This window comes from Rhinolophus sinicus, chromosome 18 (assembly GCF_057876585.1).
Source record: "Rhinolophus sinicus isolate RSI-liver-muscle chromosome 18, RSI-T2T, whole genome shotgun sequence".
NCBI lineage: Eukaryota > Metazoa > Chordata > Mammalia > Chiroptera > Rhinolophidae > Rhinolophus > Rhinolophus sinicus.
Window position 1 is genome coordinate 24,011,902 of NC_142518.1, and position 13,775 is coordinate 24,025,676.

Sequence of the window (13,775 nt, forward strand, 5' to 3'; positions counted from 1 at the left end):
GATATAATTCAGCTGATAAATATGAACCTATGTGTTTATCAAATCCCTAAGAAGATTATCTAAATCAAGTCCGTGTAATTACCATTCACCATCTGTTCCACCAGGGCCTGAGCTGATCGGCTGGCATCTTGTAGTTTTCTGAACTTCTCAGCTTTTTCTCGCTCTATGGCCTGCAGCATGACAGCAAAGGTATGTATTTTAGTACAAGGATTATGAAGCTACACAGTAATTATAACTTTGACTTGCCCTTTCAAGCCTTAAGATATTTCACTCTGTCACCTCATCATGGGAATCTAAAGATTTGTTCTCAACTTTCTCGAAACTAAAAGCATCAAAATGGCAATGAAAACACAATCCATTTTCATACCAAATTGCTACTATTTTTAATAAGATTTCTACTATTAACTTTTTTTACATAATAGTTTCGGTTGCACTGTAATGGAAGACTGCAAAAAAAAAGAACCAGCAAAGGTAAATTATAACTAACAATGAAAGGATAAAGTATCCGATTATTAAAATGGAATTTATATTTTAACTATATATCCCTATAACAAAAGTATATATTCTAAAACAAAAATCAAATAGAAAATCCAGTAAGTATATACAACAGGAAAAAGTATACTGGCATGACTAATTTAGAAAAATAGAAAAAAAACACAGTTATCTAAATACAATATGGTGGGTTAATTGTTCTCTCTAAAATGTTAAAATGCTCCTATTTCAAGGTAAAATGGATTTAGTTTCAAAATTTTTCTAAATTCCTTTGTTCATTTCTCCCCACCAGAGTTAACTTTTGCACAATAAAACACAATTATTTAAATTAACAAAAACCAGAATTTGATACTGTTGAGTTTAGCTAATAATGTCTTTACAGAGATCTAAATTTGAAACCATGATTCAGCACTATATTCCTAGAGTCACTAAAAAGATGTGGCTGTAACAATATATATGTCCTAAAACAGAACTACCCACAGAAAAAGAAAGCTCTACTACATTTAATATTTAGTAAGAGCAAAGGTTCCATGGTTAAATAATCCAAAGATTTCACTTGCATTTGTAGAATAAGCTATTCTACATCAGACTAGTTTTCAAAACGTTATTTAGATCAACAGGCATTTAAAAAACTACCGTGTTTCCCCAAAAATAAGACCTAGCCGGACCATCAGCTCTAATGCGTCTTTTGGAGCAAAAATTAATATAAGAACCAGTATTGTATTATATTATATTATATTATATTATATTATATTATATTATATTATATTATATTACATTACATTACATTATATTATATAGACCCAGTCTTGTATTAAAATAAGACCGGGTCTTATATTAATTTTTGCTCCAAAAGATGCATTAGAGCTGATGGTCCGGCTAGGTCTTATTTTCACGGACACATGGCATTCCACAGTATAATACTACAGTACGGTAGGGATAACATATAATAGATACATGCAGACTCTGCAGAGAGTTTTTCAGTAGAACTGTGGAAATACTCTGTCTGTACTGGCTAATACAGTAGCCACTAGCCCGATGTCGGTACCTAGCACACGAAACATGGCAAGTGTGATTGAGAAAATTAATTTTTAATTTAATTTATTTAAATTTAAAAAGCCCTGTGTGTTAAGTGCCAATTGTAATTGTACAGTGCCGATCTAGTGTCCTCCTTTTGAAAGCAAATAAAGACAGACAGAGTAATCAACATAGACAGGTAGGTAGGTAGATAGGTAGATAGATGATGGATGGATGGATGGATGGATGGATAGATAACATGGCCACATCAGAAAGACTTCCAGAGAAATAAGTAATCATTTAGATTAGACTATTTCCCAAGCACACCAAATGATGGGAACACTCATAAAATAATCCACACATTTTTAAATATTTCAAAAGATTCTCCATTTGAAGAATTACCATAATTGAATAAGCTTTTTAAAAGTTTCATGAACTAGGATTATTGGATTCAAGGATTATTGGATAAAAGAGCTGATAGACAGTAGACTATATCCAATCAGGGAAAAGTATAATATACAATATACTAACTAAATTTAGCAGAATAAATGAAGAGTGAAATAAAACACTATAAAATGATAATCTTTTTTAAAGTACTTATAACTTAGCTGGAAAATATACATTTTACATTATATTTTCAAAGGCAGCAATTGAAAACTGAGGTTCATCTCATCAGTAGGGAAACTCCAAAGGTAATGGACTCATTTTAATATCTTGTATTCTACTTGAATATACAATGTGATATATAGATGATGTATTACAGAATTGTACACTTGAAACTTTTGTAATTTTACTAACCACTGTCATCCCAATAAATTTAATTAAAAATAAAAAAAAGGAAATTTTCAAAGCACACATATTGTGGTGTTTGGGGATTATAGGTACCCAGGATCCCATACCAATTAGCAGGTGAAACTTCTAGATTATCTTGAAAGTCATTTTCACACAGATATTATTGAACTGTAAACACAAACATGCTGACAACCATGGAAGGTTCTAATCTGATAGTTGAACTAACAAGTCCATAAAAATAAAGGAGTCCACGAAAATAAAGTAGCCACAACATCTTATTTAAGAACCTAGGAAAAACTCCCAAATTCACATTATCTCAACTCTCAACTTCTATTTTCTAAATTCTCTGTCCTTATCAGCTTATTAGCACATGTGTTTTCCAATACTTTAACTTTATTCTCCATTAAAAGGTAAATTCTATTTGTAAAGAACTCTAGGCACTTTAGAAAAAAATAAGCATATTCTAACTAAATATACAATATTCACAAATATCAAGAGCTACAGCAGGATTTGGAGTGTCCCAAATTTGCACTATATCAATCAACCAATCAATCAATCAATCAATCAATGAGACAGAGGAAAAGAAAAAAATATACTACAACAAAACAACAATAAGAACAATGACAAAAACTGCTGTTCTTTGAGTTAGTTTTAGACTTAACCTTTCCTATCAAAGTGGTTTCTATTTTATCCACATTGAGTTTTTTTTTTAACAGGAAATTACATAAAGAGTAGAATCAGAACACCACATTATCTTCATAAATGATGAAAATAAATTAACAATGGGCCTCTAAATGTCATGATCATCTCTTTATTCTACTTATTTAATGGAATAATCCATCAGTGTTACTAACAGAAAGACAAACTTATCATTGACTATATCAGGGTAATATTTGAGCTTAAATAACTTGTTTGGTTAACCACATCATTCCAGTAATTCTAATATAAATAATAACAATAACAACCACCACCACAGCAAAACAATCTATGAAGTAGGTACTGCTTCTCTTCCAATTTGACAGATCAAGAACCATGATAAAAATGGAGTTCCCATATACTGTCTACCAAATGACAATTTATGTACATAATTTCATATATACATCATAATAATACTGTCGGATAGAAGGAATCAGCATTATGTTAGCCTATTTTATACAATAGAAAACTAAGCATCAATAAGAGTGAGTCATATACCCAAGGCCATAGAAATAGAAAGTTTTAAATGCAATATTAGAACCCTGATTGTCCATTTATAAGTTCAGCTCTCTTTCAAACATACTCCACTCAGCTGTTTCTCAGAGTATTTCAATGGAAATTAATCAAGACAGATTTGGACATATTTGACTACAATTCACAGCAGTGACCTGATAGTTTGAATGTAATCAGGAATAATGCTCAAAATATTTAACCATTAATGCATCATGGGCACCAAACCAGAAGGAATGCCTAGTCATTTAGAATGGACACTGACAATCCATAGGCTAATTGGCAACTCTGTATACAGCTCAATTACTGTCCCCATTGTCAGATGTATATTGTATGCAAACTGAGTAACTGGTGCATAAAAAAACAGGCCCAAGAAAGAAGCAGTTAATGGCCTCCTCCATGCAGTTGCCAGTGTTTAGATGGTAGCTGAGTTCTGTTAAGTAACATCACTTTAAAGAGAGTGAAGAGTCCAGAAAACATTTCACTTCAGACACAGCTAGATGGTTGATTTAAAATGAGAAAATGTAGGGTATCAAGGAGACAGTAAGTAAAGCAGGTAATGAAAAGAAAAGTTTTGGAGTCACGCTGTTCACAGTGGGTTTGAATTGTCTCCACTTCTTACCACCTGTTTGACATTTACAAAGTGATTCAACCTTTTTTTGAGTTTCAATATATCCTATGCAAAATAACAATAAAGATACCCACCCTCCAGGGATTCTGCAGGGATTAGAGGAGGCTCTTCACATAATGTACTGCCCAAATTGGGACAATGTTTATAGCAAAATGGAAAGCTAGACATAATTGAGCTGTGACAAATGGAATGACATACGCTGAAAATGACCCAGACAAACTGGCACACGTGGTCATTCTAATGAAAGGTGATATCAATGGTCTTTAAAACAAGATTAAGAAAAATTGGCACCAGGTTTATTAGAGCACCTTGGTCACAGAAATATGTGAGAAGTTTCCAAATAACCACATCTAAAAAGTGTTAAAGAAATTGACTAAATAAATATCACTGAAACTCCCTTTTTCCTGGATCTGGCCAAACATGCATTTGTTCTCAAATGAAATAAATGAACTTCTGCTTTAAACTAGGTCAGATTAGTAGTTCCTAATGATTCTATTTTCCCTCATCTTTCCAAAAAAAAATCTGTAAAGTGCACGGAAAAGTAAAATATTTTTTTTTTTTAAAGTGAAATACACAACAATAGAAAACTAAGTCTAGAGAGAAATATGGTTCTGGAAAAGGGAGGGCATATCCCTTACTCTTAAGAATAATATGCCACTAAGGAGAAAAATTGGCATTCCACGGGTCTATCTTGAAAAGTTAAAAACTGGCCCCATTAATAAAAGAAGAAGAAAAAACTGCCCCTCAACTTATTCCCATACATAGTTCCATCAAAACTGCTGCTATTAATGTCACCATTAGCCTCCATACTATTACATTCAATGCTGATTCTCAGGTCTCAGCTTACTTATCAACATACCAGGGGTGCCAAAAAAAATGCATACAAGTGGACACTTTGGTCAACGTTGCTCAAGCAGTAGTTCGCCGTAATCAGAAGTGTCTGGACACTGATGGTAACCACTTTGAGCACCTCTTGTCATTGCAGAAGTCAGACGTGACTTGTATTCATCTTTTGTTATTGGTACATATTGAGTATTACAATTTTAATACTGTTTTCCATTTCTCAAAATGTGTATACATTGTTTTGGCACCCTCTGTATTTTGATTCAGAGGGTACTTCTTAGAAATATTTCTTAACTTGGCTTCCTAGAGTATAAGCACAAAGAGTTTTCCTCCTACCTCAAAAACTGCCTTCACTCAATCTCCTTTGCTGGTTCCTCATCTCACTGATGTCTAAATTTAGTACACCCTAAGGTTCAATCTCGATTTCCATTTGTTCAGGCCAAAATCTTAGACTCCTTGTCTCTCTCTCTCTCTCTCTCTCTCTCTCAAACCCCACATTCAATCCATCAGAAAATCCTGTAGGCTCTAATCTTAAAACATCCAGAAAGCAATGTTATTACTGTGATCACTACTACACTAGTCAAAAGTCCCTGTCATCTCTTGGAGGTCTGGATATTTCAAAATTGCCGGGTAAATGGTATTTCTAGTTGTACCTTTGCTCCCTGATAAAAGTGAACTAGCATCTTATGATGACTAACTATAGAGCTGGGCGGACTACGGATGGAGCTGGGCCCCTTGTTAATGCTCTAGTTCTGACTTCCCGTTAAAATTTTGTGGTAACTTCTGAGGGAGGGATCCATTTATATAGAGGCCATCTTGGGAAAGCTGAGCTCTTTTCTTTTTGCACGCGTGCAGTCGGTTGGAGGTCCAGCCAGAGATGTATGTTCTCACACTGCTGTGGTGGTTTTGTTTCTTTTTTCTTTTTCCCGAATAAGCCCTCTTTTTGGTGAATTACCTGGAGAGTTATTTTGACCAGTCGACATCCCTGATGATATCTTAACACAGCAGACAGTCACAAAAGTGGTCAGCTCAACTCTCCAATAACCTCACTTCACTCTGAGTACAAGCTCAAGTTCTAACCATGGCCCCACCAGACCTTAACCTCTCTGATCTCTTCTCCTGCTACTACCGAACACCTTCATTTCTCAGCTCCAGCCACACTCTTTGTTGTTCTCCAACACTCCAGGCATGCTCCTGCCTGAAATGCTGAAATGCCCCTACCTCCCATATCCATGAAAGAAATTCCTCTCTGGCTTTAGATCGTTACTTAAATGACCCTTTTTCAGCTAGGACTTCTAGTTACCCTTACACATACACACAAACACACATTTCCTAGCCTTCATTCCTCCTTTATTTTGTCTTTGGAATTTATCAATAACATTCTATATGTTGTATATTAATCTTGTTTCATTTTCATCTTCCCCACTGGAATATAAACTGTATACAGTCTGGTATCCTCATGTATTTCCTTCTTCACACTACCACCCGTGCCTAGAATAGTGCCTGGTACACAGTAGATACATAATAAGGTGAGGCCTACTGTAGCATAATGTCTCTATATACAATATTATTGTCTCTCCCACCCTACCCACAGTTAAAATGTTTATGAAGGTGTAAATGTATGACAAATCTTGCTAGCTATACATAGAGTGAACACAGAAACAGACCATGAAGTCAAGTCCTGCAAGCTTAGTAAAGCTGGAGTAAAAAGAATTTTTCTAGAAACTGCAGAATAGTTGAGGAGTTGGGCATATTCAACAGGACTTTTATGATTTCCTGGCTACAGTAATAAACAATTACCCAATAGAAAACAAATAGTTGTCGCAAATGTATAGTGCATTTGCGACAACATGGACGGATCTTGAGAGTATTATGCTAAGGGAAATATGTCAGAAAAAAGTTAAGAACCATATGATTTCACTGATATGTGGGATATAAACTGAAAGCAACAAAGGAACAAGACAAACAAATGAAGATACAAAAACTCATAGACACAGACAATAGTTTAGTGGTTACCAGAGGGTAAGGGGGGAGGGAAGTGGTAAGTGAGGGTAAAGGGGATCAAGTACATGGTGATGGAAGGAGAACTGACTCTGGGTGGTGAACACACAATGTGATATATACATGATGTATTACAGAGTTGTACACTTGAAACCTACGTAACTTTAGTAACCATTGTCACCCCAATAAACTTTAGTAAAAAAGAAAATAAATAGTACCATGTAAAATTCATTAAGAAAAACCTAATAGATTATCTTCCTTTGGTTGAGGAAAAGAAAAACTGTAAAAAGCAACATGGTGCTTATAACATCTGTTATAGAATAATGAAAAGCTATTACCTTGAAAAAAATGAGAGGAAGTATAAACTCCCCTGAACAAAAAAGAAAGGAATGCTTCTTGACTAAGGTACTAACCAGGATTCCTTGGACTCAGTAGCAGATAAACAAGTACTCCCACTTGGCTAGTAGAGAGTATGACATTTTAAAGTACGCTAAGTAAGTTGTTCCTGCATTTTCAGATTGTGCAAAATCTTTGACTATGCTGACATGTTGGAATGTTCTGGTATCGCTAGAGAATAAGTGTAACAATACTTTATTGGTCTCAGCAATTTGGGGGCTATTTTTCAAATAGTACAGCATCTTCAGTCTTGCTTCCTCTTTTACGGCTCTGATTCATTCTCATTCATATTCTCTCTCTCTCTCTCTCTCTCTCTCTCTCTCTCTCTCTCTCTCTCTCTCTCTCTCTGTCACAAACACACCCTCCCTCCCTCTCCCTCTCTCTCCCACACCCCCAATTTACATTTATATATATTAGCTTTTCCCCTTGTTTTCAAGGCCAAGTGTATCATTTGAATGCTCTTCAACCATGACATCCATTTTCTTCTATATATTCCACCCTCAATGTTACTCTAAATAGCTAGAGTCAGATTTCAGATCTTACTAGTATACAGAAAGTTATTTCATGAAAGGCACCAATTTTCTTCTTGCCAGGTACAATGCTTCTTACAGCATTAAATACCGATAACTAAAACTACCTCTTTGAAATAACCTTGTTCACGAAGACACCTCTCTGCCTTAGAAATTAGGATCTTTCTCTGATCTTTCTTCCTCAAGAAACTCATCCAGCTTTTCTGTATGCGTGGCTGTTACCCTACATATCTGTTTACTGTATATGTATGTGTGGGTATACATGCACATAAACAACATTTTTAATCTTAAAATTATTTATATTTTATAATAGAACATATAGTTTTGAAATTATTTTTCTTAACAAGGAGAATACTTTACTCAATATATATTCAATATGTGATTATATGTTTAGAAGCTACTACTCAGATTCTAAAGTATCTAGTAAACATAATTTCAGTTAAAAAAAGATAGAAGCTAAAAAAAAGGCATCAGTGAACCATTCCATAAGAAATGCATTGTTAATTTTAAAATATATTATGCTCATGGAAATTCTTAGAGATCATCGGGAAATTATGAATTTTAAAATGTATAACTTCAAGTGCAAAATAAAAGGCAATTGAGTTGTATAATCATATAAAGAAAAAAGAAACAATTAAAATAACTTTTAAGCAAAGTATACAGAAAAGAGAAGTTTATTAATTCTTTAACAAGTTGATTAAAAACACTCTATGACCTCTCTTCCTCCTTCATCTGCATCTCTTAAAAGCCTCTTCCTTTCATGACATCTTCTCTAATTAATATGAAAGTAAGTTCCAGATTCCCCAGAGTCCTACCCTAACTTTAGAAGCAATTAATTTTCTATTCACTTAACATTCTATAATTAAGTTTTGCCCTTTGACAGAAAAAGTAATTTATTCACTCAAATGTTTATTCAGAAGTCGTTAAATCCTTCATATTGGTAGCAGAGCTTGACTTAAAATGTGCCTGCAGAACTGAAAACTAATCACTTATTCACACAGTCAAACATTAATTGTGTTAAGAACCAGGCACTAGATTAGGTACTGGGATACCAAAACCAAACTTAGCCAAACCAAAACAAACAAAAACAATACCAAAACAAACTGAGTTCCAGTCCCTAATTTCTAGAAACCAAGAATCGAATTAGTATAACAATGGGCGGAAATCAGTTTGGATACGTAAACAGGAAGTAGACCATGGGAATCACCATGAAGGCAACATGGAGACACCGACTTTGTCAGTATCTTCCAACCGAAGGCCACCAAGAACAGGCCTGGGGATTAACAGGTTGATTTACTTGCTGCAACGAGAGATGGCATGTAACAGGGAACTATGGGGGGTATGTCTCTAAGAGGATGTTAGAGTTCATAGGTATTGAGCTTGTATAAGGTTATGGGGATGGTCAAAGAAACAGGACTTTGTCTTGGCCACCGTAAACAAAGCTGCAATGAACATTGGAGCACACGTGTCTTTATCTCTAAATGTTTTCAGATTTTTTTGGGTAGATACCCAGGAGAGGGATTGCTGGGTCATATGGCAATTCTATTCGTAATTTTTTGAGGAACCTCCACACTGCCATGGAAACAACCAAAATGTCCTTCGATAGATGAATGGATAAAGAAGTTGTAGTATATATACGCAATGGAATACTATTCGGCGGTAAGAAAAGATGATATAGGAACATTTGTGACAACATGGATGGATCTTGAGAGTGTAATGCTGAGCAAAATAAGTCAGACAGAAAAAGCAGAGAACCATGTGATTTCACTGATATGTGGTATATAAACCAAAAACAACAAAAGAACAAGACAAACAAATGAGAAACAGAAACTCATAGACACAGACAATAGTTTCGTGGTTGACAGAGGGTAAGGGGGAGGGGGTGGGAGATGAGGGTAAGGGGGATCAAATATATGGTGATGGAAGGAGAACTGACTCTGGGTGGTGAACACACAGTGGGATTTATAGATGATGTAATACAGAATTGTACACCTGAAATCTATGTAACTTTACTAACAATTGTCACCCCAATAAATTTAATAAAATAAAAAAAGAAAAAAAGAAACAGGACTTTGCCTTTAAATAGATACTGTAGGGAAGTGGGGGCAATTCTATGATTGGGTATCTTAAATTTTTTTCTACCTAGATGGCATGATGAATGTAGAGAGGATAAAGCTATGATCAGTAAAGACGCATAATCTGCTATCTTATTGAAGATGAGGGCGATTTGGTCATTTTGGAAAGTTTGGATAATGTTATTATTTTTGTCTGTATTGAGACATGGTTACAAAGTGGTCATGTTTTTGTCTTGATCTATCACAATGATGAAGTGGCCATCTGAGGTTGGCATTCTAAGCTGTCGTTTATATTTGACAGCAGACCATCAGAGATAAGTACAGCACCCAGCAACTCCAAGGCCTAACTGAAGCACCAAGTCAGCTCCTGGGTATCAGGAACTTCTTTTTTCTTTCTCAATCGAATATAAACAGAGACATAACAAGATAATACTTACAGTGTAATAAGTTCACTTTGGTAGAAGTGATGCAGAAACTTCTAAAGGAATATAACATTAGTGGCAGGAAAGACCAGCTAAAGATTGTCATCTTAAACATAGGTAAGCACGATATTAGCTTTAATTAGGGTTGTGGTGATGGGAATAGAGAGAATTGGAAAGTTTCAAGAGCTGGTAAGGGAGTGAACTTGTGAATGGTAAGGGTGGACTTATGAATGGTAGAGATAAATCTAGATAGCCTAGTTAGCTTTTAGGTCTTTTAGGTTTGTAGATTAGGCTGCTGGAAGAGAGAAAGGAAAGAGAAAGATTAAAAGAGGGCAGGGGAAATAATGAGGTGTATTTTAACTTTTCAGGCAAATATTCAATTAAAGGTGCTTATTAGGCAATTAGATATGTTGGCCTGGGCTTTAAGGGTCAGAGATAAGCTAAAGATACATATTTGGGGTCATTAGAATATAGATGCTATTTGAATGGGAAAGAATGAGGATAATTCAGAGAAGAAAAACAAGAGAAGAACTGTAGGAAATATCAATAAAAGGAGATATGAGATGGAACAAATGGCCAAAAATGTAAAAAAGGTAACCAGTAGATAAGGGTATCCCATAAACCAAGCGAGGAAAGAATTTCATGAAGAATAAAGAGGCGAATAGGGTCTAGTGCTGCAGAGAAGTTGAGCAAAATAAGGCACATCAATATTCATGTGTGTGTTTATAGGAAAGGACGGTTTTCCCAAAGATGAAAAAACAGCCTGTTTAAAGGCTAATGATAAAGACCCAGAAAATAGAGAGACTGAAGATATGGATGTGTGACTGTATGGAAACAAGTGCCTTAGGATACAAACAGTGACTATACTGAGAAAACGCAAGCATATACACATGTATGCACACACACAAATTAGCCATAACTAGCCAAAGCACAGTCTCTTCCACCAATGCAGAGGGAAAGAAAGAGACTCTGAGCATAAATACACATAATCTGTGAGATATTATTTTACTTAAAGAGTGAAAGTCATCTACCGTAAATGGTGGGGAAAAGTTTAGGGGACCCATAAAAACTTGAAATAACTGTTGAGAGAAATTCATGAGAAATTTTATACAGATGCATGGAAAGCTTCTTAAAAAACACTGATTGAGGACATACAAATGGCAAATAGACATATGAAAAAATGCTCAACATCACTAATCATCAGAGAAATGCAAATGAAAACCACAATGAGATATCACCTCACCCCAGTCAGAATGACTATCATCAACAAGACAAATAGTAACAAGTGTTGGAGAGGCTGTGGAGAAAAAGGAACCCTCATACACTGTTGCTGGGAATGTAGATTAGCGAAGCCGCTATGGAAGGCAGTGTGGAGGTTCCTCAAAAATTAGGAATAGAATTATCATATGACCCAGCAACCCCTCTCCTGAGTATCTACCCCAAAAATCTGGAAACGTTTATCCATGAAAATGTATGTGCTCCAATGGTCATTGCAGCTCTATTTATGGTGGCCAAGCCATGGAAACAACCAAAGTGTCCTTCAATAGATGAATGGATAAAGAAGTTGTGGTATATATACACAATGGAATACTATTTAGTGGTAAGAAATGATGATATAGGAACATTTGTGACAACATGGATGGATCTTGAGATTATTACACTAAGTGAAATAAGTCAGACAGAAAAAGTCGAGAACCATATGATTCCACTGAAATGTGGTATATAAAACTGAAAACAACAAAGGAACAAGACAAACAAATGAAGAAACAAAAACTCATAGACACAGACAATAGTTTAGTGGTTACCAGAGGGTAAGGGGGGTGGGGGGTGGGAGAAGAGGGTAAAGGGGATCAAACATATGGTGATGGAAGGAGAACTGACTCTGGGTGGTGAACACACAATGGGATTTATAGATGATGTAATACAGAATTGTACACCTGAAATCTATGTAATTTTACTAACAATTGTCACCCCAATACATTTTAATTAAAAAAAAAAAAGAAAGAAAGAAACACTGATGAATCTGTTCAAGTGTGGTTCAGAAACGCCATAATGTCTAGCAGTGAGACATCTCCAGTATAGTTATGCAAGTGGGTGGCTGAATTGAGGAGATGAGGGAAATGGAAGCTTTTGGTGGTAGCAGGACAGTCCACATGGGCTGAGATTACTAAGGATGAAAGTACAACTTGGAGGGGAAGACTGGGATCCTGGTGCCAAAGTCTTCAATGAGAAGATAATATGATAAAATGGTGAATGATAGATGGCCACTTGGCATGAGACACAACGGAAGTGACATTTTTAGAAAGAGAATGGTATCTTTGGAATTGGCCCTGGGAAATGAGAAAACGCAATTCTAAAGGAGTGGGTGTGTTAAAGAGTTATTAGCAGAGTTCTTGAGAGTAAAAGTGGTTTCCCTGTATGAATGGAAAGAGTACAGAGGACAGAGACTTTGCCTTGGAAGAAGTATTTTGTAGTGGAGTGAGAGCGTGGGAAGGGACAAAGAACCGGAAGTGAGGCAGAGGAAAGAGTGCAGAAGAGCACAGAGATGAAGAGACAAGAAAGGACAGACCAACACAGGTAGCTATATTCTGGGTGGCAAATATAGATAATAGAAATGTGAAATTCATTGGCGTGCAGATATATAATAGAACTTGGTTAAAAGTTGATCTGGTGTGGGTGTGAGTAAGCAGAAAGAGCCTAAGGCCTGTTCACCTGCACAGCAGGTAGGAAGGTTTTCAAGAGCACACTGTACAGGTCGCAGATGCTCAGACACCTTGTCATATTACCTTATGGTCAAACAGGTTGTTTCGTTGTTTCATTACTAACTCACATTACCACGAGCTCAACTCAAGAAGTTAAGTAGCTAGACCTGTTTGTAATTCCATTAGAAATTCTGCACGGTGGTGATATTAACAGAATGTGTGAAGGAGCATCTAAAAGTCTGGGAAAGCCCCAGATTGTATCTTGTTCGATTCTCAGAACTTTACGTACAAATCACCTTGGGCTTTTGTTTAGAGGCAGATTCTGATTCATTCGATTTGGAATCCTACATTTCTTACAAGCTCACAACTGCTGCCAATGTTGGTTGTCTAGGGACCATACTCTGAGTAGAAACGTCTCCTAGAACTCAACTTTCAAGTCAGTCCATCATGTTAACTGTATGTACAAAGCACATGATTCATAGAGAAGAAAAGATTATGTTAGGTTCAAAAGTATATAAAAATTGAACTGATAGCATCCTAGGGTTTTCTAATTGGCCGAAAGCACTCGGAAGTAACAAATGGTGAAGGAATACAGTGAACGAAAGAAAGAAAAAAAAAAGAGAGAGGGAGAGAGAGAGAGAAGGCAATATTTCGCCATTTTTTAATGG

The 13,775-nt window shown here is 35.8% G+C and overlaps 1 protein-coding gene across 8 annotated transcripts in view; it reads right to left on the minus strand.

Annotated features, from left to right (window-relative positions):
- The window catches only part of DMD (dystrophin), a 2,122,179-nt gene that overhangs the window by 1,342,395 nt on the left and 766,009 nt on the right, over window positions 1–13,775 (minus strand). For all 8 annotated transcript variants that reach the window (XM_074323910.2, XM_074323908.2, XM_074323912.2 and 5 more), the window contains exon 19: window positions 83–170. In XM_074323910.2, coding sequence (XP_074180011.2) covers window positions 83–170 — 88 coding nt within the window. The remainder of the gene's footprint in view (window positions 1–82; window positions 171–13,775) is intronic.